General features: G+C 43.9%; 1 protein-coding gene across 3 annotated transcripts; it reads right to left on the bottom strand.

Moving 5' to 3' along the window:
• Positions 1-11,419: 11,419 nt before the first annotated feature.
• Positions 11,420-24,179, bottom strand: FUS (FUS RNA binding protein). 3 transcript variants are annotated; one of them, XM_082195521.1, is made up of 15 exons: positions 24,060-24,179; positions 21,989-22,013; positions 20,283-20,437; positions 19,733-19,874; positions 19,245-19,441; positions 18,821-19,028; positions 17,146-17,183; positions 15,688-15,720; positions 15,145-15,254; positions 13,872-14,001; positions 13,506-13,622; positions 13,085-13,220; positions 12,898-12,986; positions 12,568-12,715; positions 11,420-12,354 (listed from the first exon to the last, which is right to left on the bottom strand). In XM_082195521.1, exons 1-15 carry the CDS (start codon positions 24,070-24,072, stop codon positions 12,315-12,317), a joined length of 1,581 nt encoding a protein of 526 aa, XP_082051647.1. In that variant the 5' UTR covers positions 24,073-24,179; the 3' UTR covers positions 11,420-12,314. The 3 variants fall into 3 exon arrangements, with proteins under 3 accessions (XP_082051647.1, XP_082051645.1, XP_082051646.1); XM_082195519.1 differs by lacking the exon at positions 24,060-24,179 and adding an exon at positions 23,136-23,208; XM_082195520.1 differs by lacking the exon at positions 24,060-24,179 and adding an exon at positions 23,136-23,208 and having other exon boundaries at positions 19,245-19,438.
• Positions 24,180-24,529: the final 350 nt, after the last annotated feature.

The following is a 24,529-nucleotide window of genomic DNA, read 5'->3' as shown; positions in this document are numbered from 1 at the left end:
TCTGAACTTGGTGACTTTTTCCAGGCCTGCCACGCCCTTGTTGTCTTGGGGGTGGGCAGGGGGACTACAGCTCCCATCATTCCTAGCCAGTGGGGCCAGGGACCAGGGATGGTGGGAATTGTGGTTCAAGGAGGACCTTAGGTCTTCAAGCAAAAACATCTTGGAGGTCCCAGGCCACAGAGAGGTTAGGGTGGCCTCAGCCAGAGCCAGGGCTTTTTCGGCTGTGGCTCCAATCCGGTGGAACGCTCTGTCACAAGAAACTAGGGCCCTGCGGGACTTGACATCTTTCCGCAGGGCCTGCAAGACAGAGCTGTTCCACCAGGCCTTTGGTCAGGGCACAGCCTGGCTCACTCCTCTGGCAATCCTCACAGAACTCTAGCCATTAATCTGATTTTATAATGAAATGATTTTAGAATGTTGTATCATTTTACTGTTGTTAGCTGCTCTGATCCTGGCTTTGGCTGGGGAGGACGGGATATAAATACAATTATTATTATTATTATTATTAGCATACGGGCAACCAAGTACGGGTGTGGAAGGAGGCAGGAGAGGCCCACCCAACATTTTAACATAGGAAGGCCCATCTATTCCAGCATTATTTGCTTTGTTCTGTTTAGGGCCCTTAAGGCAACAGCTTGTTGTGGTGTTAATTTAGGGGAGGGGGGAAGTTGACCAACCTAGAGGTTAGATATGTAAATAAGAGGAGGGGGAAGGGGAGGCCTTCCAAGTGAAGCTGGTTTTCTCTGCTAGTGTTAAATAAACAGCTGTGAGAGGGGCTACTGGCCCTTCCCTTGGGGCCAGAGGCTGGTCTACTGCCTTGTGGCTTGCAAACTTTTTTAGGCCACTGCCCGCTTGGTTCCATAAACTCAAACTCATCCCCAGTGCACCCGCTAAAAAGCGTTATCCAGAAGAGCCTTTTGCACAGCCCACTGACAAAGACAGTCACACAATAACATTCCAAACAGTAACAATTAATTGCATTTATTCAAAGTCCATATAAAGCTATTTAGTTTAATTAACTCAATGAAATGGGTGAACTTGATTAATACCAGCTTTTGAAGGTCTGAATGTTATTTACCCCTCCAGCACTCCCCTGCTGCCCACTTGTCACTTGGCATCTGCCTAGATGATCCTACCACCCACTTTGGGAACCACTGATCTAACCTTTTACTTGTATTATTTTAATCAAAAGTTAGATGTGTGGCTATATATATATACATACACACACACATATGTATACACACACACACAAAACTTATAAACTATTAGGCATGAGATACTGGGAGTCCAACCTGTATGGCCATTGGTCAGGGATTTGCAGTCGAGTGAGGGCACAGGCTTTCCCTCCCCCCACCTGCACATTAAATAGTCCAAGGCAGGCTCCAGAACACCTCAGATTTTTTTTGTCCCATATTTGTTTGGCTCTCCTGGGTGCTTAACACTGAATAGTGGCCTGTGATGAGAGCCACAATCTGATGTCAAGTGTTTGGTGTCTCATATCATCTGTGAGAGCCGAACTTCTTGATGTTCAATTCTACCCCTTAAACTATTGTTTCTAGAATACTGTGGGGTGGGGGTGGGGAGAAACATATACATGGGCGTAGCCAGGGGGCAGAGGGGGGCAGCTGCCTCCTTAGATCAAGTAAAACAATAGAAATACTTAAATCACTAACTGACCAATCACATCGGTTCTGCCCCCCCCCCCAACAAAAGTCCTGGCTATGCCTGTGGACATATAGTTGTATATGTTTAAGATGCCCAAAGCAAGGCTTTTTGATTCTCACAACATCCCTCTCAGGTCAGCATCAAATGCATTTTTTTTATTGCAGCGGCAGAAATATACTGTCCTGCCCAAGCTCACATTCGAAATTTATAGCTCATGTGAGATTTGAGGTTAAAATATTTTGGTTGGAGCCCTGTCTTCACTGTCACAGTTCTTTCCACTCATGTTAACGTGATGCTTCTGCACTCCCGTTTTAAAGGTGAATATGGGTGAATGTACATAGTCAAAAGGTGCAGGTGATGTAAGCCTCTGTCATGGTGAATAATACAATAATAGCAGCATGACAAGATACAGCTCGTGCTTCGCTGCATTGTGAGTGCTCTTCCAATGGCCACACTGGTTCCCATGATCACACTGAAATCCCTGTAGTACTGAAAAGCTCCCATTGTGCTGTGTGTGGTGGTATTGTGCACTGCAGCCTTGGACTGTTCCCTGCAGCACTGGCAAATGCAGAGTACTGAAGAATTTCTAATCATATTGCTCATGCCTTTGCAGGGTCTCATCTTCACACTAGTTGCCCACCAGTGCAATGCCTGCAGCTCTTCATAGTCAAATAATGTATTTCACAGTTCTTTTATTCATAGGGAACAAGTCCCACAGGGTTGTTGTGAGGACAAACAATATTAACTTTGCACATTAAAGTGAATTATCACCATCACTTAACACACACATACACACTCTGATCCAATACTGTCTGGGCTGCTGGGCTGTCATGGAATGTTCTCAAATGGTCTAAGTGCTCAGGGGTAAGATATTAGCAGTACAACATTGGTGAAGAGTGCAGTTTCTGAGAGTGAGGTGAAACGCTCGTTTAGACTATGAGAAAAAAAGCTTAAGGACCAGGAAGATTTTTGCTATTAATAGAAATACAGGAAAAAGGACAGGATGCCTGGAGCAAGTCAGAGGCTGACAGGTGCAAGATGAGGGGGAAGAATGGAACGAGAGAAGTGCTTTGAGGCTGAGGGACTATAAATCAGGAAGGCAAAAGGGAATGCAACAAAACAAAACAAAAACAGGCAGGAGAGAGCGGCGGGACTGAACTTAACAGGTTGATTTGAATGAAGAAGACATATTTTGAGCCACTAATCATATCGTATCACTCACCATTTTATCCCTCTTTTGTTGACTTGGCTTGTAACGCCGCACGTTCTCACGGTATGGACGCCACTTTAGTCCCCGTGCATTCCAGGAGTTCCCAAGCTTTGTGTTGCTTGTCAAATGACACGCGCAAAAGTCTGACTCAGTGTCTCTCAGGAAGCGAGTGGAAAATTAAAGGTTTCCTGTCCCGCTGCACGTGAACTGGGGCCCATCATCTCGTGGGCGGGCAGGTGCCTCAGGGGACAAGAAAGGAAGCGGCAGGTGCCTTCTCCAGTTCTACCTAGCGGCAGCTGCCCTCAGGGCTGAAATGGTCGTCTGTAGGGCATGTTGGTTTTTGCCAGGTAGGTGTGAAGGAAGTTTTCTGTTTCTCAGTAATGTGATGGAGTGGTTGACTTGATTAGAAAGAGAACACAAATTCAAATTCCTGCCTAGCTATGAAGTTTTGTAAAGCAGGCCTTGGCTCAGCCATTATCTCTCACGCGAACCCAATCTCACACGGCTATTGTGACGAGCTTTTTGGGGGAGATACAAGATTGTGATGTGATATGTATGAAGTCTGCATCAGTCAGGGGTCACTACCCTTTTTGGGGTGATGGGCGCATTTGTAAATTGTAGTAACTTGTGGGCAACACACACATATACCACAACCTATTCTCTTGGCTACAGTTTCTTTCACGCCTTATTTTGGAGGAGGGCCCTGTGGGCACATGGGAAGGCCTTTGTGTGTACATGTGGGCCCGTGGGCTCCACGTTGGCAACTCCAAATCAATTTCAGGAGGAACAAGTCCTCCATTGAAAAGTTGATTCAAAGCTTTCTTTCTTTTTTCATCCCCGCAGGGCTGCCGTAGCTGCAATCACTTCATGAAAGGGAAAAATTCAACAGGTGAAGCTTTTATCCCATCACTTTCTTACTTGGATAAAAAAGCAGCACCTGATGAAGGTAACTGCCTGTCACACAGCAGCTCAGATACAATGTGGGGGGGGATGGGGACGTGATGACTCTGTATATCTTTTTTGTAATATACAGTTACTGACTCACACGTGCATGCATGAAAGGGTTGACCTGAGCAAAAATTACCAGTGGGTGGGTTTTAGCAGGCTCCCTCCATTCTCTCTCTCTCTGCCACTCCTGGAACAAGCAGCAGCTAAGCAATGGCTCACAGCTGCAAGAAAAAAATGCATGAATGGCGATAGTGTCTGCAGACAGTGTCAGATTTAGGATTGTGTGGGTGGTTGCCCTGCACAGGCAACCAAGCCGAGGGTGCACAAAATTGAGAAGATCCATCACCGAGAAGATTCATTTGGGGTGCTAAAGTTTGGCCTCACTCGGAGTGCCATACTACCAAAGATTACAAAATCTCCACCCCTGAAACTCATGAATCTCTGTGAGTAAAATCTTCACTTATTTGCAATGCTAAGTGCCTGTCATTTATTCTAGCCTAAGTATTTTTGTGGTGGAAAGTTATTTAAAGGTGTACAAAGTCAAATGTAAAATCTAACCAAGTTTTAATGTGCTTCACGCATTTGCCATTGTACCAACTCTGCTTTGAGAGAGTAAGCACCTCTCTTCCGAACTTCTGCCAACATATGTGCTCATGGTCACAGAGCTTTAATTTCTTTTCAGCCTGTGTGGTTGTGGAGGCTGAATTGTTAAAGCACAAACAAGGGGCAGTAATTCAGTAAAGTGCTAAACTAATCACAGCAGGAAGGTTTGGTCTGGTCTCAGACATAAAAGGCCGACGAAGTGATGGGAATAGCAGCACTCAGAGATGTGTTAACTGTGTAGCTGGGCACTTCAATCAGCACCCCCACCCCACCCTCCCTCTCATGCTGTCCCCCACCCAAAACACCCAAGGAAGCAGGAAGCGAGCAAATGGGGAGGGAACAGAAGAGGATGATGCAGAAGGGTGGGGTCTTGTTTCCTCCTAACACACTCATGCTAGTTCAAATAATCCTGATTTACATGATGGCATACAATCTCAGAACCGGAACACAGAAAAGCACATATTGATACAGCCTGTTTCATAAACTAGGAATAGTGCCAAAAAATAAACGCACATCGCCGGGGCAAGGACTGGGCCTTGGAAGTCGCTTTGAAGCGGATGGCTTCAGCACACGAATAGATTTGCGAGGCTGGGAACCTGGATACTCTCTTAACTTTGGACACTTGAGGTTGTACTTGGCTTGAATGGGAGCTGAGGGTGGGGGCTTCTCACGTCCATAGTGGCTGGTATAGAATCACTGAATTGTAGACTGTCACCAGGTGGTGTCTGAGGCAGCGCAAGGCTGGCTGACTGACAGGCATGTATGGTGGGGACACCAGAGAAGGCCTTATTGGTGGCTGCTCCCAAATTGCAGAACTCCCTTCCAAGCAGAGGCTAGGCTGGTTCTCCTTCTGTTTCCCTTTTGCCATCAGGCAGATACCTTTATATCTAGACAGGCCATGGGCCACTAAAACTGGCTGCTTCAGGGTCTGTCAATGGTGGGTGCTGTAGGTTTTCTTTACTTACTTTGCTTTTAAGCTACTTTGATTCTGTGTTTTTAATGTGGTTACATGTCTTTTACATATTTATAACTGATTGGTATGCATTTTTTGGCTGTGTTTGTGTGAGCCACTTGGGCCCTGCACAGAGAGAAAAGTGGATATAAAATAAATGAACAAATGAAGCATTTGCGCTGAATACAGAAGGGCCCGTGCTCAGTCCACAGCGTCTCCAAGTAGGAGAGACCCTTGTCTGAAATCCCGGAGGGCTGCTTCTAGTCTGTGTAGTACTGAGCCAGATGGCCAATGTTCTGTCTCTGTATAATACAGCTTCCTATTATGTTCTGTGATTTGGCAACTCTAGCCTGAAATTAAGCCCTAATGACAAAAGTGCCTTGGAGCACATGCAGAGTGTCTTTGCTTCACCGTGCCAGCTTACTCAGTCTCTTCTGAAATTAGGGAGAAAGACTTCCCTGTCCAATAAGGTAATGAATAAGGCATAAATAAAACATTTGAAAAGTAACAGTGCCAGGATAATTTATAGGTCTGCCGCACTACCCTTGCTCCTGTACCTGGTACATTGACTTTTATCTAGTGGGGGTTTTCTAACGTCTCTAAGCCGAGAAAATGTCCTTAATTTCTGTGCTTCAGGCTGATGTTTGAGACACGGCAGCGGAGCAAGTTTAAAAGGAAAAAGGAAATGCCATTGCCAATCCTGCATTTCACAGGATTACTCTTTGGTGGGGCTACCCTCCACCTGATCTACTTCCACAAAGCCTTTCTCAGGCTTGTTCTGCTCTCTGTGTTGCTGCTGCTCATAGAAAGACAAGAAGGACTCCTTTGGAACTGGCTTGCTGAGCTCAAACAGAACGAATTGCCGAAATTCCCATGCAGCAGATCTGCAGCTGTTCTCATCAAATGACTTCAGCACCGGTCATCCAGCCTACCTCCAGGGAACTGGGAACACTTACGACTGGCTCCTGTAGATGTGGGGATCTTAAAATTACCTTTTTGTGTCATAAATGCAAGTGAGTGTAGGGAATTGAGAGTCCCGAGGTGTGTGTGTGTGTCTATAAGCCCCCTGCCTTTACAGGTTTGAACCCTTCATTTCAGCTTGAGGGCCACATGCCCTGATGGGCAGCCTCCCAAGGGCCACATGGCGGTCGGAAGTAGGCGGGGCAATGGTATATTACTTTATGCTGTAGCCTAGTTTCTAAAACATTCAAACAACCAACAGGACATTATCAAGAGTTCAAGGACGCAACGCAGCCAAGGAAAAACAGTGTGAGGCAGGAGCGTTGAGAGGCATGGCCTAGGGAGGCGAGGCATAGTTAGGGAGGACTGTGACTTGGAAGAGAGTCTTGAGATCCAGGTAAGAGTCATGGGGGGCTGCATCCAATCCGTGGGCCTGATTCTCACCCCACAGGCTCCTCTAATGCTTCACTTCACCATTCTTCTTCCTCCATCCATGCTTGCCTGCCTCTTCCCTGCCTCTGTCTTGCCTCTCTTACTTACAAGGAAGGTCCACCGGTTACAAATGGGCTGCATTACCCTGTGCTCTGTGCTTCCTGCCTAGTAGCCAGTCCATATATGGGACTGCAGAGAGGAATGTATTGTTAGGATACGCATCAGTTTCTAAATTTTCCAACCCGGGGCAGTGAGGCAACGTTTTATGAAGTTGACTTTTCCTTGTTCCCTGTGTGAGAAGTCATATAACTGCAGGCCCCAAATCACTGAGAGATGATAAATTCTCTCTTCAGGAGGGAGCAAGCCTCCCACCCCATGGGTTTCCATTTTTGTATGTGCTTTGTTTGAGGTCTGTATGATAAAGTGGAGGAGACGTTTTTCCAAGGGCAAATAAGGGCACATCACCAATTAGGAAGTGAGAATTGGGTTACACCAACACAATCAGGAAATGCTGGTAAATGCAAGGGCGTTTATTGAGGGGAGGAGTTTCCCTCTGCAATGAACCATACTCAAATTATTTTATTTAAATTAAAACTGGGGAAATTTCTAGCATTTGTGGAATCTGACCTATGGGGCACAGACACTATTTTTTTCCTTTTTGGGGCAAGAAACTAGTCTCCTTCCCTTTCCAGTTTTTCACTTTGCTACCCCTCCTCCCCCAAAAAAACCTCTCATGGGTGTCAAGTGTCAAGATTAGATTTTAAAATTGGGGGTCTCCAATGTGCCACCTATAGGCTGGGACTACCAAGCCCCAACCCAGATTGAAGTGTCCTATCCCACTCTCCAGAGCCAGGACATGCAATGGTTAACACAGTGCAAAAACACATTTGTACCATGCACCCATCCAAAGAAGTATGTCATCAACTTGAAAAGTTTGGAAAGCTCTGATCTAGCCGGTGTCCTTTGATGCAATACTACCCAGAACTGATTGAAAGGTGATACATAAATGTAATAAATATTGGGATGGATTGTGGTTATATCATGTTTGGGCAAGGATTAACATAAAAGGTGCTTTAGCTCAAACATGCCTGGGAATCTCTCCATTGCAGGTGGTCATGCTGCAAATACTCAATAGGATTTGAAATGCAGTTTCCCAGCTCACGTTATCTGTTTTACACATCCAGGACAGAAGTCTGGCTTTCAGGGCTGAACTTTGCTGGGCCCAAGTTCCCACTGTTGTTTCAGTACTCAAAAGACTCTCCCAAGAGGCCTTTACTCAAAATTACAGGTGGCACACCTCTGGGGTGGAAGGACTCAAATCGATTTCAGCCAAAGTTCACTGTGGCTTAATTTAAGAACAGAGAGTTCTGCTGGATCTAGGCAAAGGCAGTTCAACATCCTGTTCTCAGAGGCCTATGGGAAGCCTGCAAGCAAAACACAAACGCAGGAGCTTTCTACCCCCCGCAACACAGGAATCCTGCCCACAGCCTTCACTGTGTGGGTTTGACTTTGCCTAATTCTCTTTTAAAACAATCAGTTGGATTTGAGCCCAAGCAGCCTTGGACGGGTGGCGCTGTGGGTTAAAGCACAGAGCCTAGGGCTAGCTGATCATGTGGTCGGCGGTTCGAATCCCTGCGACGGGGTGAGCTCCCGTTGCTCGGTCCCAGCTCCTGCCAAACTAGCAGTTCAAAAGCACGTCAAAGTGCAAGTAGATAAATAGGTACCGCTCCGGCGGGAAGGTAAATGGCGTTTCCATGCGCTGCTCTGGTTCGCCTGAACCGGCTTAGTCATGCTGGCCACATAACCCGGAAGCTGTACGCCGGCTCCCTTGGCCAGTAAAGCGAGATGACCAGAGTCGTCCACGACTGGACGTAATGGTCAGGGGTCCCTTTACCTTTACCTAGCCTTGGAACGTATGCAATTACCTATAATACATGGGAGAGTACCTTCAAACATGCAGAGCATCACCACCCACCCTTACAAGAGCAACATCTGAGATTAGGATGGCGTTTTCAGGTCTAAGGTTGTTACCTTCAAAGGCAGCTGCATCCCTATAGTTGATCCTTGTGTCTGCCTCCCCATCACCTTTTCCAGATCAAAGCCAGGAACCCACACAAGGGACAAGTGGCAAATCCAGTTCTTCAGCACAAACATCTCTCTCCTTCACCCCAGGAGTAGTGTGCTTATCTTCATTCTTGGTCTTGGCCAAGAATAACATTTTTCCAGGAGCCACTAGAAACTGGTTTTACAAGCCTGGATGCACAAAGAGTGCATGCCAGATGGATGAATGTACCTTAAGGGAAAATAACTTTGGGTAATGATTACAAAAGCTGCCAAGTTTCTTCTGACACTTTGCTTAGTAAAGGTTTTATATACATGCCCCCAGTGAGCACAAGACAGAAATGAAGAAAACCAGAACTTCTGTGTGTTTGTAAGTTTTCAGCCCAGCAAGATTATTTGTCCCGAAGGGAATTTAGCTATATTATTACATTCAAATTCCCTCTTGCCCTGCAAAAGATTGGCCCTTTTAAAAGTCATGCCTCCTGCAACCCCGAGTTGCGTATCACTGGTTCCAACTTTGATCTCTTAAAATGTAGTAACTAAAATGTTGGGCCAATTCCAAAATTAAGAGCATTGTGTAAGACACCTGTTGTTCTGCCTTTCTTCAAAGAAGTCTGCAAACTTAGGCTGAAGATACTTCAGCCGACCCTTCCTCACAAACTGAGGTTTATGGCCAAGCAGGTATGTGAACCCAGGTATCTGATCTAAAGCCCACAATCTGTTGCTACATCAGTGATCATTGCCACAACAACCTGCTCCTGTTGTTTTGAGTCTACTACTTAATCCTCAAAAGATCATCTGCTTTACCAAAATCCCCCTTACTCAGCCCTTAGTCACAAAGGGTGTTGGTGGAATGCAGAGGGTTAACATGACAAGTGACATCACCACTGTTGTTACATAATGTCCAAAGGCAGACCGCACAGCAGATTGGATTCCCCGACAGCCGGAAACAGGCTATTATAGAACATCGTGGCCTCCAGTAATTGAATAGTTAATTTACATGGCATCACTATTAACATCTTTCCATCCTGGAAGACGGAAGCAATTAATTGTACAGATCTGTTCCCAGGCAGATGCAGCTGTCTCTAGGCTAAGGGAAGGTGGCTTTTACAGAAGGCTGGATGCTCTGCCCAAGGCTAACCACCTCCAGGGAGGAATGACCAGGCAACAGCTGCACACAGAGAAAGTCTGATCATAAACTTAAGTTATCACATATATCCAGACTGAAACAATGGGGAGGGGGTCTGTTTCCCCCAAGAGATCTATTGTTGTATTCATATGGTCCATGCTGAACCTGCTATGCCAATGAGGTGCCACGTAGAAAGACAAAACATTTTAAGCATGGTAACTTGTACAGGGTTTCAGAACAGTGTCAGAATTTGATATTGGAGGGATGGTGGAATGGCGCAGGTGCGTGGGCATTCTCTTAAGTAGAAGCTGGACACTCAATTTGGGATGGCAGGGTAGAACTTGTTCTTGAACAATGGAAGTGCAACGGTTGGGAATGATTTTAATATAACAGGGCCTGGTTGAGGGTAACAAAACTGCAAAGGACCACTGAAGATGGATAAAGGACAGAGTGAAGGCAATTTCTGAGGAAAAGCTGCACTTGGGCTGTTGTACTACAGTGGTACCTCAGGTTAAGTACTTAATTCGTTCCGGAGGTCCGTTCTTAACCTGAAACTGTACTTAACCTGAAGCACCACTTTAGCTAATGGGGCCTCCTGCTACCACTGCTGCACGATTTCTGTTCTCACCCTGAAGCAAAGTTATTAACCAGAGGTACTATTTCTGGGTTAGCAGAGTCTGTAACCTGAAGCGTATGTAACCCGAGGTACCAATTTAGTTCAGTTTACAGGTTGAGACTTGCATGATTGTTCAACCCAACACCAAACCCTGCCTCCAAGGAGCATGCTGGAGAGGAATTTCAGCAATGCCTTCTCCCTGGCATGAGCATCGTTAATGCTTTTTGTATGGAAGATAATTTAGCAACATGAGCCTTCATAGTCAAGGCCAGATTACAAATTTATCAAATTCAAGGAATATTGAAAGTACCTGTACAGAGCCCACTCAGATGTTATTAAGACCAAGAATCAAGCAAAATGGAAATACAAAGACTGGTTTGTGACTTAAAAAGTTTGGCTTTAGGAATCAAGCTTCATTGCCTGTTCATTTGAGTCACAAAGGTCAAAGTACACTATTATGCAATGCAAAGCATTAATGAACGGTACTAGCTGCACACCAATGTTAAAAAAGGAATTCAAATTAACTCAGCAAAGACTGGATTTAGTGGAGCGCAGTCACTGCTGCTTCAAGACTACAAAACAGCAGTGTTTAACACAGAGGATGTAAAAAGGCTTTGGCCTTAATATCCAAGTTTCTGACAGCCAAGTACAATTATGACTATGACATTTATATGTATTTTTTCTTTAAACAAACCCAACATTAAACAGCACAAGAGGAACTTGCCTCCCCACCATGCTTTTGAGACTTTTGTATCCAAATCACTATGAATAGCGTACATTTCAATGGCATTCCATGGAGATTTCATCAACAGCAGTGTATACATTGAGTCAGCTCCATCAGTGTTAACAGTGTAGCTAGACTTGTGCTTATTTATGTATGAAATTAGGCTTAAGCCATAGGTATGTGAACATCATAAAGGCAAGGGAAGGACTCTTAAGGATGCCACATTGAAAAATTTTGGCTGCATTCTTAAAAATGAGAAGTATCTTAAAGGAAGTGAAACATTTCCACCCACCATGTACCAGCCACTGACTTGGTATGCAAAAATGCTTAACAGCAAAGGCTTATGTATTAAGATTTACCAAATCACGTTAAATGAAGCACTCACATGCTTTTATCAATTCAGACATTACTGTTCTTGAGTAGTAAGTAGCATGGACAACCCTCCTTTCATAAACACTACCAGATGATTCAAGAGTGAGTTGTTAAACATCACATGCCTACCCGTTAAACAGATTATACTTTTAGCTATTGCTTGCTAAATCAAAACCAATGCAGGAGTCAAAAAGTGAGTTTTTCAGTTGAATGTAAACTTCCTCCCATACTACAACAGTTGAGATACTGTGCAGATTTGTTTTATAGCAATTCACATTTTCAAAATTATGTTTAAGTTGGAAAATTTATACAAATACAAAAGCTTTTCAAACAATGCTTTTTAAACAGTATTGTTACTTTTACAAAGTCAAATAAAACAATGTTATTTTCAGAATTGACTGAAAACATCTTTATTATTCAAGTGCCCTATCCCGCCCCGCCCAGCAGTTATACATGCATGACTAAAACATTTTGGCTTTTAAATGTATAGGATTACTTCCAAATACAGTCAACATAAAATAGAAGGGAATACAAAGTTTGTACACAAACGCAGCAAGGAATACACAGGTTTGCAATGAAGTTGGACATCATACAAAATAAAAAAAGTTTATAAATTCACATGGTCTGGGATCCTATGCAGGCTCAATAGGGTCTCTCACGCCGCTCCTGCCTGTGGTCCCCTCTGCAAAGGAGACAGGAAAGTTTACATTTTGAATTTGCATATTTGTATTGTTTGCTATACAATAACTATCAACAGCCCCAAGGCTAGGCTGCAAACCCAGCAAGTGGATCCAACAGTCACAACCTCAGCCTCCCTCTTTCACTCCCCAGAAACAGAATCCATAGATTCCTATTCATGAGCCTTTACAATAGCCACCACTGAAGTAACCTTTACCTCGAATCCATTTTTCCTGGTCCAAAGCTGCCTCTGTCTCCGCCTCTTCCGCCTCTGAATCCTCCCCGGTCTCCGCCCCTGCCTCCCCGGAAGCCCCCTCTGTCAAAGCCTCCTCGGCCCCCGCGTCGTTCTTCACCAAATCCACCTCCTGGGGAAAAAAGCAGATTTGTATTATGCAACTATTTTGAAATGAGAAATGTGTTTTTCTCACTGATGCCGTTGTGCCAAATAGGCAAACTCTGTATCTCACACAGACGATAAAGAATCCGCCAGCAAGGGATATACAGTAATTGGTTTCATACAGAGAGAAAAGTAAAGCCTTAAACTCACCCATGTGTGGTCCTCCAGGCCCATCTGGCTTTGGTGCCTTGCACTGGTTGCATTCATTACGCCATGAGAAGTTCATATTTTCACATGTCCTAAAAACACATTTGGGGAAGACGGGTGATTTAGAGTTCCAATAGTCATTAACCCCATTTCTACCTTCATATCTAAACAACTAAAGCAGACTGCTTACGGGTTGGGGCATTTCCAGTCTCCTGCACGTTGCTGACCACCACCTCCGCTGGGGAAGCCCCCCCTGCTGCCCCCGCTGGAACCACTGCTGCTGCCGCCACCTCCGCCGCCACCAAATCCACCACGGCCCATGGGTCCTAAAGGAAAGAGGCATGTAAAAATCAGTGGCAGGATCCAAGTGAAAAAGGATTTTTTGCAGAATGTTTCCTTGCTGATAAACACCTTATATTAGGTTACCTTTCTTCCCTAGAAAGACTGCAGTACCCATACCTCAACTCCCCTATTTCAGAATGGCTGCACAACACAAGTTGGTCCTCCTCCCCCTCCCTTGCTGAAACTCAATACAGGTATAACAAGAGCCAATACTGCTACAAACAACACACTTCACTACTTATCAACCACAGCAATGACATGGCATATACCTCCTCTACCGCCACGGCCTCTTCCTCCACGGCCATTGCCACCGCCGCCGCCTCTGTTGAAGTCTGCCCTCCGGGTAGCAAACGATACTTTGATTGGGTTGCCTGAGAATTCTTTTCCTGGTTAAGAGAAGAGCAGGGAAAAGGATTACATTTTTCCGATATAAAGATAGAAGGCAATTATTTCACTATTGGACCTCTCCTCTACTGCACTTCTATGTCTCTTTCAGTATTTATTCATCAATTTATATCTTATCCTTCCCCTCCTGCCCCCCAGAAGCCTAGTAGTGGAGACAGAAAGAAGCCTTCAAAGTACAAGCATGGGAACTCTTTCAAAAGCCAAAAAGTAATTCAAAGTCAGCACCATACCATCAAACCAGTCAATGGCAGCCTTTGCAGATGGGGGGTCGTCAAAGGAAACAGTGGCCTCTCCTTTCAGTTTTCCTGTCTCGCGATCAGTGTACAGGTTGATCATAGGCTGTCCTGTTTTCTTGTTTGTCTGTTTACAAAAAAAAATGTAAAAGATCAATCTACTGTAAAGATCTAATCCAATGTCCTTGCATCTAATTTTCAATACATGACAGGTGCAGACTACAACTGTTTAGGGAGCTGCAATTGCTGTGCAATATTACTGCATGGAAATTACCTTTAAATGTGAAAGGTAACTTGCTTTAGCTGCTGAACATTTGCCTATACAGCCCTGAAAATAATGAAAAGGTTAATGAATGTGCTCATGAGGTTCTAGGCAGATTACTGCTGCCATCATGAATTCTCCCTTGGAGTGTAAAGACATCGCACGAAAGGTTTGTCTACCCATTAGTCTCTGAAAGTAGGTAGGGCCAAAGCAGGGTAGATTTGATTTAAATCAAATCAATTTGTCAGTAAGGCTTGATTTAAATCATTTTTTTACAGAAAGACTCATTCTTGCTGGTATAATCTTAATATTTACAACCAGATGAAGGTTTCATTTTTTGAGTAATAAATTTTCATAGTAGTTTTTAGTTCTATCAAAAATTACTGATTTGGTTATACTATTAGAAATACATAGACAGATAATTATGAGGTTTAACAAGTTAACTGTTTATATTTTGACAACTTTTCTGCTGTATCTTATTGGAAGGAGAAAAATAATCATTTCCTGAATAACAATTCAAACAATTTATTTAACTAAAACAATAACATATGCATACATGTTTGTTAACTGATGTGGTTAAACGATTAAAAACCCCCACCTTAGACTGAGCTTTAGCACACATGAAAAACTTAAAACTAATCCTTATTTCCTGATGAATAGCCTTTGGACTATAATGGGATTTAAACTATCTTTAGAAAGATTTTTCCTCCAAAAACATTTTATTTTAAAAATCCAATTTAAATTTTAAAAAGTCCAATTAATGCATCCTACCTAGTGCAGGCTTTTTGCACAGCTCAGACCATTCAGTGTTTTGTGATTCTACTTGCCAACAGCAATTCCACTAGTAGCTGCTTTTTTCTAGCCAGCTCAGTCTCTCAACCAGCCCTTCGAGCTCTCATTACCCACTACTACCCTGCACACTTTACAACCAAAGAGTATAGTGCAACCTACAAAATGCAGCCTTATTGGTAATGGGATCATCTCACAGGCATAACTAGCACAATTTACCTTTATGATGCCAATCTGCTTGAAGTAATCTGCTACCGACTCAATGGTTACATTTTCACCAAGTCCCTGAACAAAGATGGTGTTGTTGTCTGAGTTATCCTGCTCGCCAGCTGCAAGGAATGACAATTAGCTCTATCTTCCATCATAATTTCTGCTTCCCAATAAAGTTCTTCCTACAGCCTCTAAATGAAAGGTTCCAAACTTGTACTCCAATGAATACTGAACCACATGAAGCAATTTTCCAAACTGAGACAAAATTTGGGTTACACTATCCGAAGACCTCAGTTGAATAGAACTCAAATCTGCACAATTCATATATTTTGCAGTTTACAAAGTTCGTGGGTTTTTAAAAGGCAACTTGATTACATGACTCTGCTGTTCACAGTAATACAAAAAAAAAAGGGGGGGGTTAAGTGTAGAAAAGCAGTCTAAGGACACCATAGGCTTCTCTGGTTTTCCTTTGACATTTTTACCCCTCTCTTCAAAGTGGAAGCCTGGAAATACTTTTCCACTGTCCTCACATTCAGGTTTGCAGCCACTTACCAGAATCGTGGCGTGATCCTTGATCCCGTGGTCCTTTTGCACATGAAAATAAGGAAGGAGAGATTCAGTTAGCGAGTGAGAACTTCCAAACTGTTTTCTCACATCAGCACCACCATCACGACCACATCAGAAACAGGCCAGTGTTGGAACATGTGCTGTTCCAAGGTGAGTTTTAGTGCAAAACAAACACTCCCATTCAGTCAGAAGTGGTCCACGTCTTAATTACAAGACTGCTTACTGCAAAACCAGTTTACAACTCTTTTCTCCAGGTCATACTAGACCTATTTTTTGAAGCTCTGCAGGGAGGAGCATGGCCTCCAGACACACACCCAGAACACCATTGGAGAACCACTATTTTGACATCTTTTATAGCATACATTAGCCACTGCTACCCAGAGTCTTCTACTGACCCTTGTTCAGTCTTTTAAGTCTCCAGCACCATTGCAATCTATTCTGGATTTGGTTCATGAGACGAGACACTTTAACTTATCCACAGAGAACAAACCATCTTACACCATAGTACACATTTTGAATAAGCCCTTTAGAAATGAGAGCTTTATGTTCTTAGAAACCATCTGGTTATTTACTTGCATCACCACTCTACTATTAACATATTCTACACGTATGTATGTATATATATATTTTTTTACCATTTCGACACCTTTTATTGCACCCAATCTTAAATTTTTGAAAGCATATGCCCAACACTGGTCTCAAATGCATTAACAATCCTATGTAAGTGTGTTTTACTGTTCATGCCAAGCCTTTTTCAGCAAACCCTATGGGAACGTTCCTTAAAAACAATTCTTTTGATTTGGTACAATCATGTTCAAAACGACCATTTGTGAAACTTCGTAATGTTAAAACCAAACTCTCTTAAAACAGAAGCCCATGAAACCACTTATTTGTGAAAGAGCTCTTAAGAGTTTCATACAAACAAAGTTACACTTCCAAGTCTGAAGGGAGTGGTCCCTCCCTTGATTCCTGTACCAGTAACTTTTTAAGCAAGGTACCATAAACCTTTGTTTTACCATGTTTCCTCAGGACTGCATGCACTTCCATTAACACACTTTAACCCAACGTTCTCATGTGTTTTTTAAAGGAGAGACAACAAACAAAACCAACACTTACAAAGTGATTTTCTCTCACACATTCTCCCGCAAAACACATCTTTGGATTATTGATTTTCTCCCATCTTGTTGCAAAACATACAACCAAAATGTACTGTATTGGCACCAAGAACTTGGCTGAGTAGAAAGCCCCATAATGTGGAAGTCAACACCACAGATACAACCAACCATTTTGGCATATGTGCCACAACAGGGGGTGCTCCCATAGGTTTTTATCTGATAAACGGTGGCTTTTCAAACCCTTTGGCATACAAACATCAGTCTCTCCGAAAAATAATATATAGAAATACACTTTTGCGGTTCAAGTTTTTGAACTCTTTGGACTTACCACCAAATTTATTGAAGCCACCACCTCGCTCACCACCGCTGAGGAGATAAGTTAGAAGATAATGATGCTTTTTTTCCACGACTAAAAAGTTTTGTTGCTAGAAACTACACCAGATCCATTAAGATGCTGGCCAACACTTTTGTTTGGTTCTTCCTGAAGATCTAAAGACAACCTGCTCCACCTTTTCCTTGCCCTCGGCATTTGTTTTTTTAAAAATGGATCAATACACCCTTGAGAAGGTTTGCAAATGAAACAGCTCTAGTGTTTTGTCATTCTTGCTTCCGATCTTGAAACGTTACACGAGGCGTCGTGATGCAGCTTTCGAGACAATGCTGGTTTCCTTGTTGCCGTCCTATTCCTGGCATGATTGGTGAACCAAGCTCGTTTTTAAAATATTGTATACCGTGCACGCTGTTAATTCCAGTTCACCCTTCTCAAGTTTGTGCCTTGTATTTTTGCAAAGCTTTTGTTGTTTACAACCCTAGATGCAGATAACTGCTTTGAAAGCACGTAAAAACCCATTCCCTCATCATAGCATATTCGTAATAGTATGTTATTTCAGCTCTAAAGACTGCATTATCTGCCTGTCATAAGATCTCTCTCCCTTCCTCAGACCCTTAACTAACATGTGGAAGGTGGAGATTTGATTAAAGTTCATTGACTTTCACACCTGTGGCACACAAAATGCAGAATTTGTTAACAGAGCAGGTATTGTTAACAGATCAACAACTTTTCATAAGCAAACAACACTTCAGCTGCCCCCACCTATACTCACCTCTCTACTATTTCATCTCTCCCAGTCAACAGGAGCCCAGAGCCAATGTTGCTTAGCAACCATTGCCTCGTCAAATACCAATTTTAACCACCCCTTCACCGAGGCTTAACGCACACCCAACAGCATTAAGGATACTGCTTTGCAACACATAAACCACAAGTACAGAAAGTCCAGCCGCTATGTGGGAAAACCAAAACACATCCTTTTAGCCTACATTGGCTTACACGGCTAGACCACAGCATTATGAGCATTATGAGCCCAATGAAAGCTGGCTTACAACCTGCATAGAAGCTTTGTCTTGCAAAATCTCTTACTGAAGAGATTCATATAACCTTCGATTTATCAGCATATACAAACCAGGCCCCTTCAGTGCACCTCATCAGGTTAACACTGGGGGGTTGAAGGATAACCCTAGTGTCTAGATACCGATTTTCCCCCATAAGAAGTACTAAAGTTCTTGTATATATTTGTATGGAACGGCAACATTGCTCAAAGAGGACCGTAATTCACCTTTGAGGAACAGTAATTATGTTCATATCAAGTGCGCCTTTTGAGGTTGTCAACAGATCCAAGATGAAAATACGATGTTTTGCCCCATGCACAAACTTGTTACTGCAATGGTTGATTTTCAGAAAGTAAGAGTTTTTAACTCCTTCACATGCAGACAAGGAAAAAAAACCATTTTGACATCCATTTAGATTCACCCCATAGAGAAAAACACACTGACCCCTAGCAGCATACATGGTGGTAGCCCACCCTTGATTACCAACAATTCTATATATTTCAGCCGTTCACACACTGCACCCTCCCAGAAGAGGTTAGCTTTTATGGCAAGTACTAGGAGAGATGCTAATTAAAGAAACCCACTCCCTCTCCCACAGCTATGGACTGGACACCTACCCCATGCCTCCACGACCACCTCTGTTGCCACCTCTTCCACCACTCCGATCAAAGCCACCTCTACCGTATCCGCCACCGCCACCTCCTCCACTGCCTCTTCCACGGTTGCGGTCTTGCTGGCCGCCATATCCTCCTTGATCCTGGCTGCCGTAGCCTCCTCCACTACCACCTCCACTCATGGAAGACTGATCCTGTCCATAGCCACCAGCTGGAGAAAGTTAAAAAAAGGGGGGGTTAGCAATAGTTTCTGCTAGCAAAGAGGCCTGGCTTTTTGGGGGCGGGGGAAAAGAATGAAGATTCTACAGATGCCCTTGCTTCTCACTGGGGGGGGCAGCCATTGGCTTCTACACTGCACTGCATGAAATGTGGCTCATATTACTCATGTTTGGCTTTTGGAGGTGAAAGGATAGGAAAAAGTACTCACATCCACTACCACCGCCACCTCCTCCACTGCTACTGCCACTGCCATACTGACTCTGCTGGCCGTAGCTTTGGGGTGGGTTGTAAGAAGGCTGCTGCCCATAGCTGCTCTGCTGTTGGCTGCCATAGCTGGACTGCTGACCATAGCCTCCACTCTGGGGTTGTCCGTAGGTAGAGGTCTGAGAGCTGGTACCGTAACTGCTGATTTCAAGGAGACACAAACAAAGGACAAAGAGTTCAATACACAGACCATCCTACAATACTGTTCCGGCTTTATACAAAGGCTGAGGCTTTAAGCTCCAGGATTCCATTTGGAATACTGCTTAAGAATTCAGGATGATTGTATGACTAAAGAGCAGAGTACACCTGGGGTTTGATCAGGCAAATTTCAGCAGATTTAATGTAAAAAAGTAAAGCCTAAAGCCTATGATGAAGATTTACACCGCTATCCCTGCTCTGAGTTCTTGTTGTTTGGGATTTCTCAACTGTTACCTTCCAGTGGTGGAACTGGCTGGCTGTTGAGAGTAGCTGGGATAGGATGACTGCTGTCCATAAGACGTCTGAGAAGTCTGACTGCTGCCATATCCTGTTGATGAGCCGTAGGCCTGTGGTGTTGACTGGGTGCCATAGCCAGCTGTTCAAAAAAACAATTCACTCTTGTTAATCTCAAATGGCATGCAATTTGTGTAGCAATAACTAATCAGTTCTTCGATCATATGTAACCGCACTGATGCATCCTGATGTGACCATAGAACAACAAATTAAATAGTGCTGAGATGAGAACATGTTAAATTCGAATCCCTGTTTGTGCTTGTGTCACCTTTTTGCTACTTTAAGTGCTTCATAGGATTGCAAAATGAAAAGGCTGCACATTACAGCGTCCGGAAAGGACACTTTAAGTAACTGTGTTTTCCTTCCAATCTCCTAGCTCCAGAAAGACGTGTGCTTCACAGCTTAGCCAATTTCCTCTCATATTTTCCTATACAGTCATGAGGACAAAAAAAAAAAAAAAATCAAAAAAAAAATCAGCTACAATACTCACAGCTTTGAGTCTGGCCATAGGAAGAACTGTAACTACTTTGGCCATATCCAGAAGTATCTGCCGATTGTCCGTAACCACCATAGCTCTGCTGCCCATAGGGCTGGCTGGTTTGCTGAGAATAACCTTGTGTGGGTGGAGTTGGGTAGGCCCCATAACTAAGGAAAAGCAAGAGAAAAAAATTCAGCAAAGGAACATAGAACTAAACTGTAAACTGAATTCACAATCTTCTTTCCCAACTGGAATCAAGCTTGTCACTACCATTGCCACCTGTCTTTTCAAATCCAGTGTGCTATGTCATTGTAGGTATCTGACTGAACTCCTACTTCTGCGAGTGTTTCAATTACGTCTGAACAACCACAAATGGGTAAGGAAAATTACAAGGCATGTTAAGACTAATTAATTGGTTCATTGTGGCATGAAGATACACACACCAACAATTCACTTTGTTCAAAAGACTAATGGCCAGAAATAAATTCCAATGCTGATTCTATTCAGAGTAGACCCACTGAAGTTAGTAAACATGACTAACAGGTTCATGAATTTCAGTGGGTCTAGTATAGGATTTAGTGACTATAAACCACAAGTTTTTAAACCTGGCCTACTTTTTTAGTTTTGACAAAAGGCAAATAAAAGGTATGTGATTGAAATTTATAAAGTTAAGAATGATATGAAGAGAGTGGAGAGAGAGAAAATTCTCCTCTTGACACCAGAACTTGTGGACAACCAAGGAAGCTGTATGTTGAAAGATTCAGGACAGATAAATGAAAGCACTTCTTCTCTTCCACAAGAGGCAATGACCACAAATTTGGATGTCTTTAAAAGGGGATTGGGCAAACTCCTGAAGAAGGCGATCAATGGCTACTAGCTATGATGGCAATGCTTTACCTCCATCATCAGAAGTCAGCAATGCTTTGGAATACCAATTGCTGGAAACCATAGGAGGGGAGAGTGCTTTTGCGCTCAGGCTCTGCTTGATGGTTTCCTACCGACATCTGGTTAGTCAAAACCGGATGCCGGGCTAGATGGGCTATTGGCCTCATACAACACTCTTCCTATGTTCTTGCAATAGTCTTAAATCCCCACAACTCTTGGAAGCAGCACTAAGAGTTATGCTTTTAAAGGGAATTTTGATTTTTGGTATACTATCTTTGTATGGGCACTACTATAGCTTGAATTGGGGAAACTAATAGTGTATGCTCTAATGCAGCTAAAACTGAGTTTTATAATGTATATACACACTGAATAAGACAAAACTTTTTTAAAATGATGTTACAGCTTCTCTGGGGATGGATAAAAGTAATCTATTTCAAAGTCTGCATACACTACAGCAAATTTTAACCATTTTTCTAAATTTGGAATCACAAGTTTTATCAGCTTCTTCATACGATATATTCCCCCCCCATTTTTTTTTCCAGTACAGTACTACCACTACTTGAAAATTAGGATTTTCTGGTATTGGCAAATTAAGATTAAACAAGCCACAGGTCGGATCTTGTCTATCTATTCCTCTGGGAACAGCTCACGGCACCCTAACATCCTTCATGTTTTTACAGAGGTGACTAGCATGACCTACTTCAAGATTACAGAGACAAGAAAAGCACTACTCGCATATGGCTAACACTGTAGTTATGTGAGAAGAGTATCACAAGCTAAAAGCCTGTAAACATGCAATACATGGAGGATGAATTATACAAGGGTTTATTTACCTTTGTGTCGCTGACTGGCTATAATCTGTAAGGGGACAAAACAAAAATGTTTGAGCTATTTTAAGAGCAGGATTCCACACAAGTTATCTAACTGCTACAGAGAGTAGAAATGATTCATATGGGATGGTGGATAAGGCAAAACTGACATACATGGATGTTTGCTTCAGGCATCTTCGCACTATGTGCATGAACAGAAGCCCCATTCAAATTGAAAGTCAAGGTGTGGGGGGCAAGGGCACCCCTGCCTCTCTACACTTTTAACTTTCAATAATTCAGGCAAATACTAAGAAAAGGGTTCAGATTCTCATGGTAACACACATTCACCTATCCAATGGGTACGGCACAAAATAAACGTACATATGGAACGCTGTTGCTAGCTTCATTGTGGGTAAGAGAAACTATTTTAAAAAGGAAGGCTGTGAGGCATGAAGTTTGAGGGAAGAGATTAGGAATGAACAGCAACTCTGAACATTGACACTTCTCATACGAAGCACTTATTACTTAGTTACCGACACATTTATGCCATTGTTGCCTTATTTTCAGGACTGTTCACAATAATCAAAACCAGCAGCGAAGAAAAATCCAAAAATTAATAAGCAGAACCCAATCATGTGGCAGGTGGAAGTTGTGGTGTCATCAGAAAAAATGTGTATTTATATATTCCCCTTCCCCCAGTGTTTTCCAAGGAATAATTAATTTCCCCCCATCCACAAAACCTCAGTTTATGTGATGGTTAAAGAACCAATGTAATTCCATCGTCAGTATGGAGGGAAAGAAAAAAAATTATCTGCGTTTTCAAGGGGTGCAAGGGAGGATAGTTGCCCACCCAAGGAACTAAGACATAAGAGGAACAGCCTTTAATTAAACTCACACGAAGTTTGCTATGGCGCCGGGTTGTTACAAACAAAGCAGCCTGGTCCTTATAGGACCTAAACCCGAGATTTTATGGGGAGGAGGGCGTTCGCTTGACGAGCGGAGTACGCGGTCGACTGACGTTTGTACTAACGAATGATAGGTGCAGGCGGTTGGAGAAGCACCCGGATGTAACACTGCGACAAAGACAAGCCTCACACGCACGCGCAACAACGTACGCGTTTCTCGCCTAGGCAGAAAGCGCATGCGTGATCGCAATTTTTACTGCCCCCACCTCCAATAAACCTTGCTACGCCGACCATCACGTCAGACTGGATTTTTCCACTGCCCATACGGCCCCCCTCGTCCCGCCAGTAGCTCAGGGGACGACCGCGCGCATGCGCAGCTACAATAACGGCCTAACCTCTCCGTGCCCCTGGAGTCTGACTAGGAAACCCCGTCCGTCTCTTCCCCGGCTTCCTAGTTCTCACGCTATCACAAAATGGCGGCAGACTGCGTAGTTTAGAGAGACTGCGGCGCGGAGCAGAGGAAAGAAAAAAGGCCCTTCCTGCTCTCTAGAAGGCGGAGCCGTTTTTCATCCGGCACCACTTCTACAATAACGTCCACCTTTTGCCCTCGACTGTATCGCCACCCCGTTATTTTTGGAACGAAAACCCAGAAGCCTCCATTTAAAAAGGGTCTTCTAGAACATTTGTCCAAAGCAGACGGGGAAGGCCGGAGAACCCTCCGCCCACCATTCCTGCCCCACAGACGGGAGAGGGAAGGCAGGCAGCTTTCGCCTCCTACCCTGGAACTGCAAGAATAAAAAACCCACGCAAAAGCCTCCTTCCCCTGCCACTAAATCAAAGATTTAGCCTGAAACCCACCCCAGCCCCTAGGAAGGAAGCCCCCCAGTCTCGTCAGGAGGAGAAAATAACCAAAGACAAAAACGCAGCTTTTCGCAATTAACTGGACAGAACCAACCATTAAGCCTGCTTCCCCTCACATTAGCCTTCCCTTTTCAACCCTCAGGTTAAACCCTTTTAAACATAAATCGACCTCCCGTTCCCCATTGTCTGCACAGTCACGAGGACCAGAAACTTAGCTCCCCTGGAGGAAAGAAAGCAAAGGCTGCGGGGGGGGGGTTCCCATTCTCCCCTGTTATGACCCCGGTTGAAACGCGCCCAACGCCCTCCGCTGCGAACTCCCTTCTTCTCACCGTTGGATGCCATGGCTGCAGCCCCCTAAGCTTCACTCCTCAGAAGGGCTACGTAGCACCAACCTCTCCGCCCGCCTCGTCTCTCTTTCCCGCCCCCACACTTTGCCCCAAATATACCCTCCCCCTCCCGTTTCCTCTGGGCTGCACCATGTCGCATCGCAAGAGGGGGGGAGAGAGAAAGGAAAACAGGCGTTTCTTTTGTACAGATAAAAATAAAAAGCAGGACTCCTACGCTTCTCTTCGTAACCGTGCCTTCGACTACCGAGGCGTCTCTTTTACATTTAGGATATGTGTGAGCCCGTTTGTGTAGGAATTAAGGGACGGCGGTTGCAATGAAACGGACTGCCAAAGGAATGTCGTTGGGGTCCCTGCTTATGTGTGCCACTGGCCTCCCCTGCTGCCCGAGAATGGTACAGTCCAGACTGCAGAGTGGGCGTGAGATTACGGAGCGAGCCTGGAAGCAACCAAAT

This window comes from Podarcis vaucheri (assembly GCF_965113315.1).
Source record: "Podarcis vaucheri genome assembly, chromosome: 13".
NCBI classification, from domain to species: Eukaryota; Metazoa; Chordata; class Lepidosauria; order Squamata; family Lacertidae; genus Podarcis; species Podarcis vaucheri.
Note: the sequence above shows the minus strand (reverse complement) of the source record. Positions and strands in the feature narration are given on the sequence as shown.

Coding starts and splice junctions, on each gene's coding strand:
- FUS (XM_082195519.1), bottom strand. CDS start 23,193: ATGGGCAGTGGAAAAATCCAGTCTGACGTGATGGTCGGCGTAGCAAGG. Junction 12,716..12,897: donor GCCTGGAGGACCACACATGG/GTGAGTTTAAGG, acceptor TTTTTTCCCCAG/GAGGTGGATTTGGTGAAGAA. Junction 12,355..12,567: donor CCAGGAAAAATGGATTCGAG/GTAAAGGTTACT, acceptor TCTCCTTTGCAG/AGGGGACCACAGGCAGGAGC.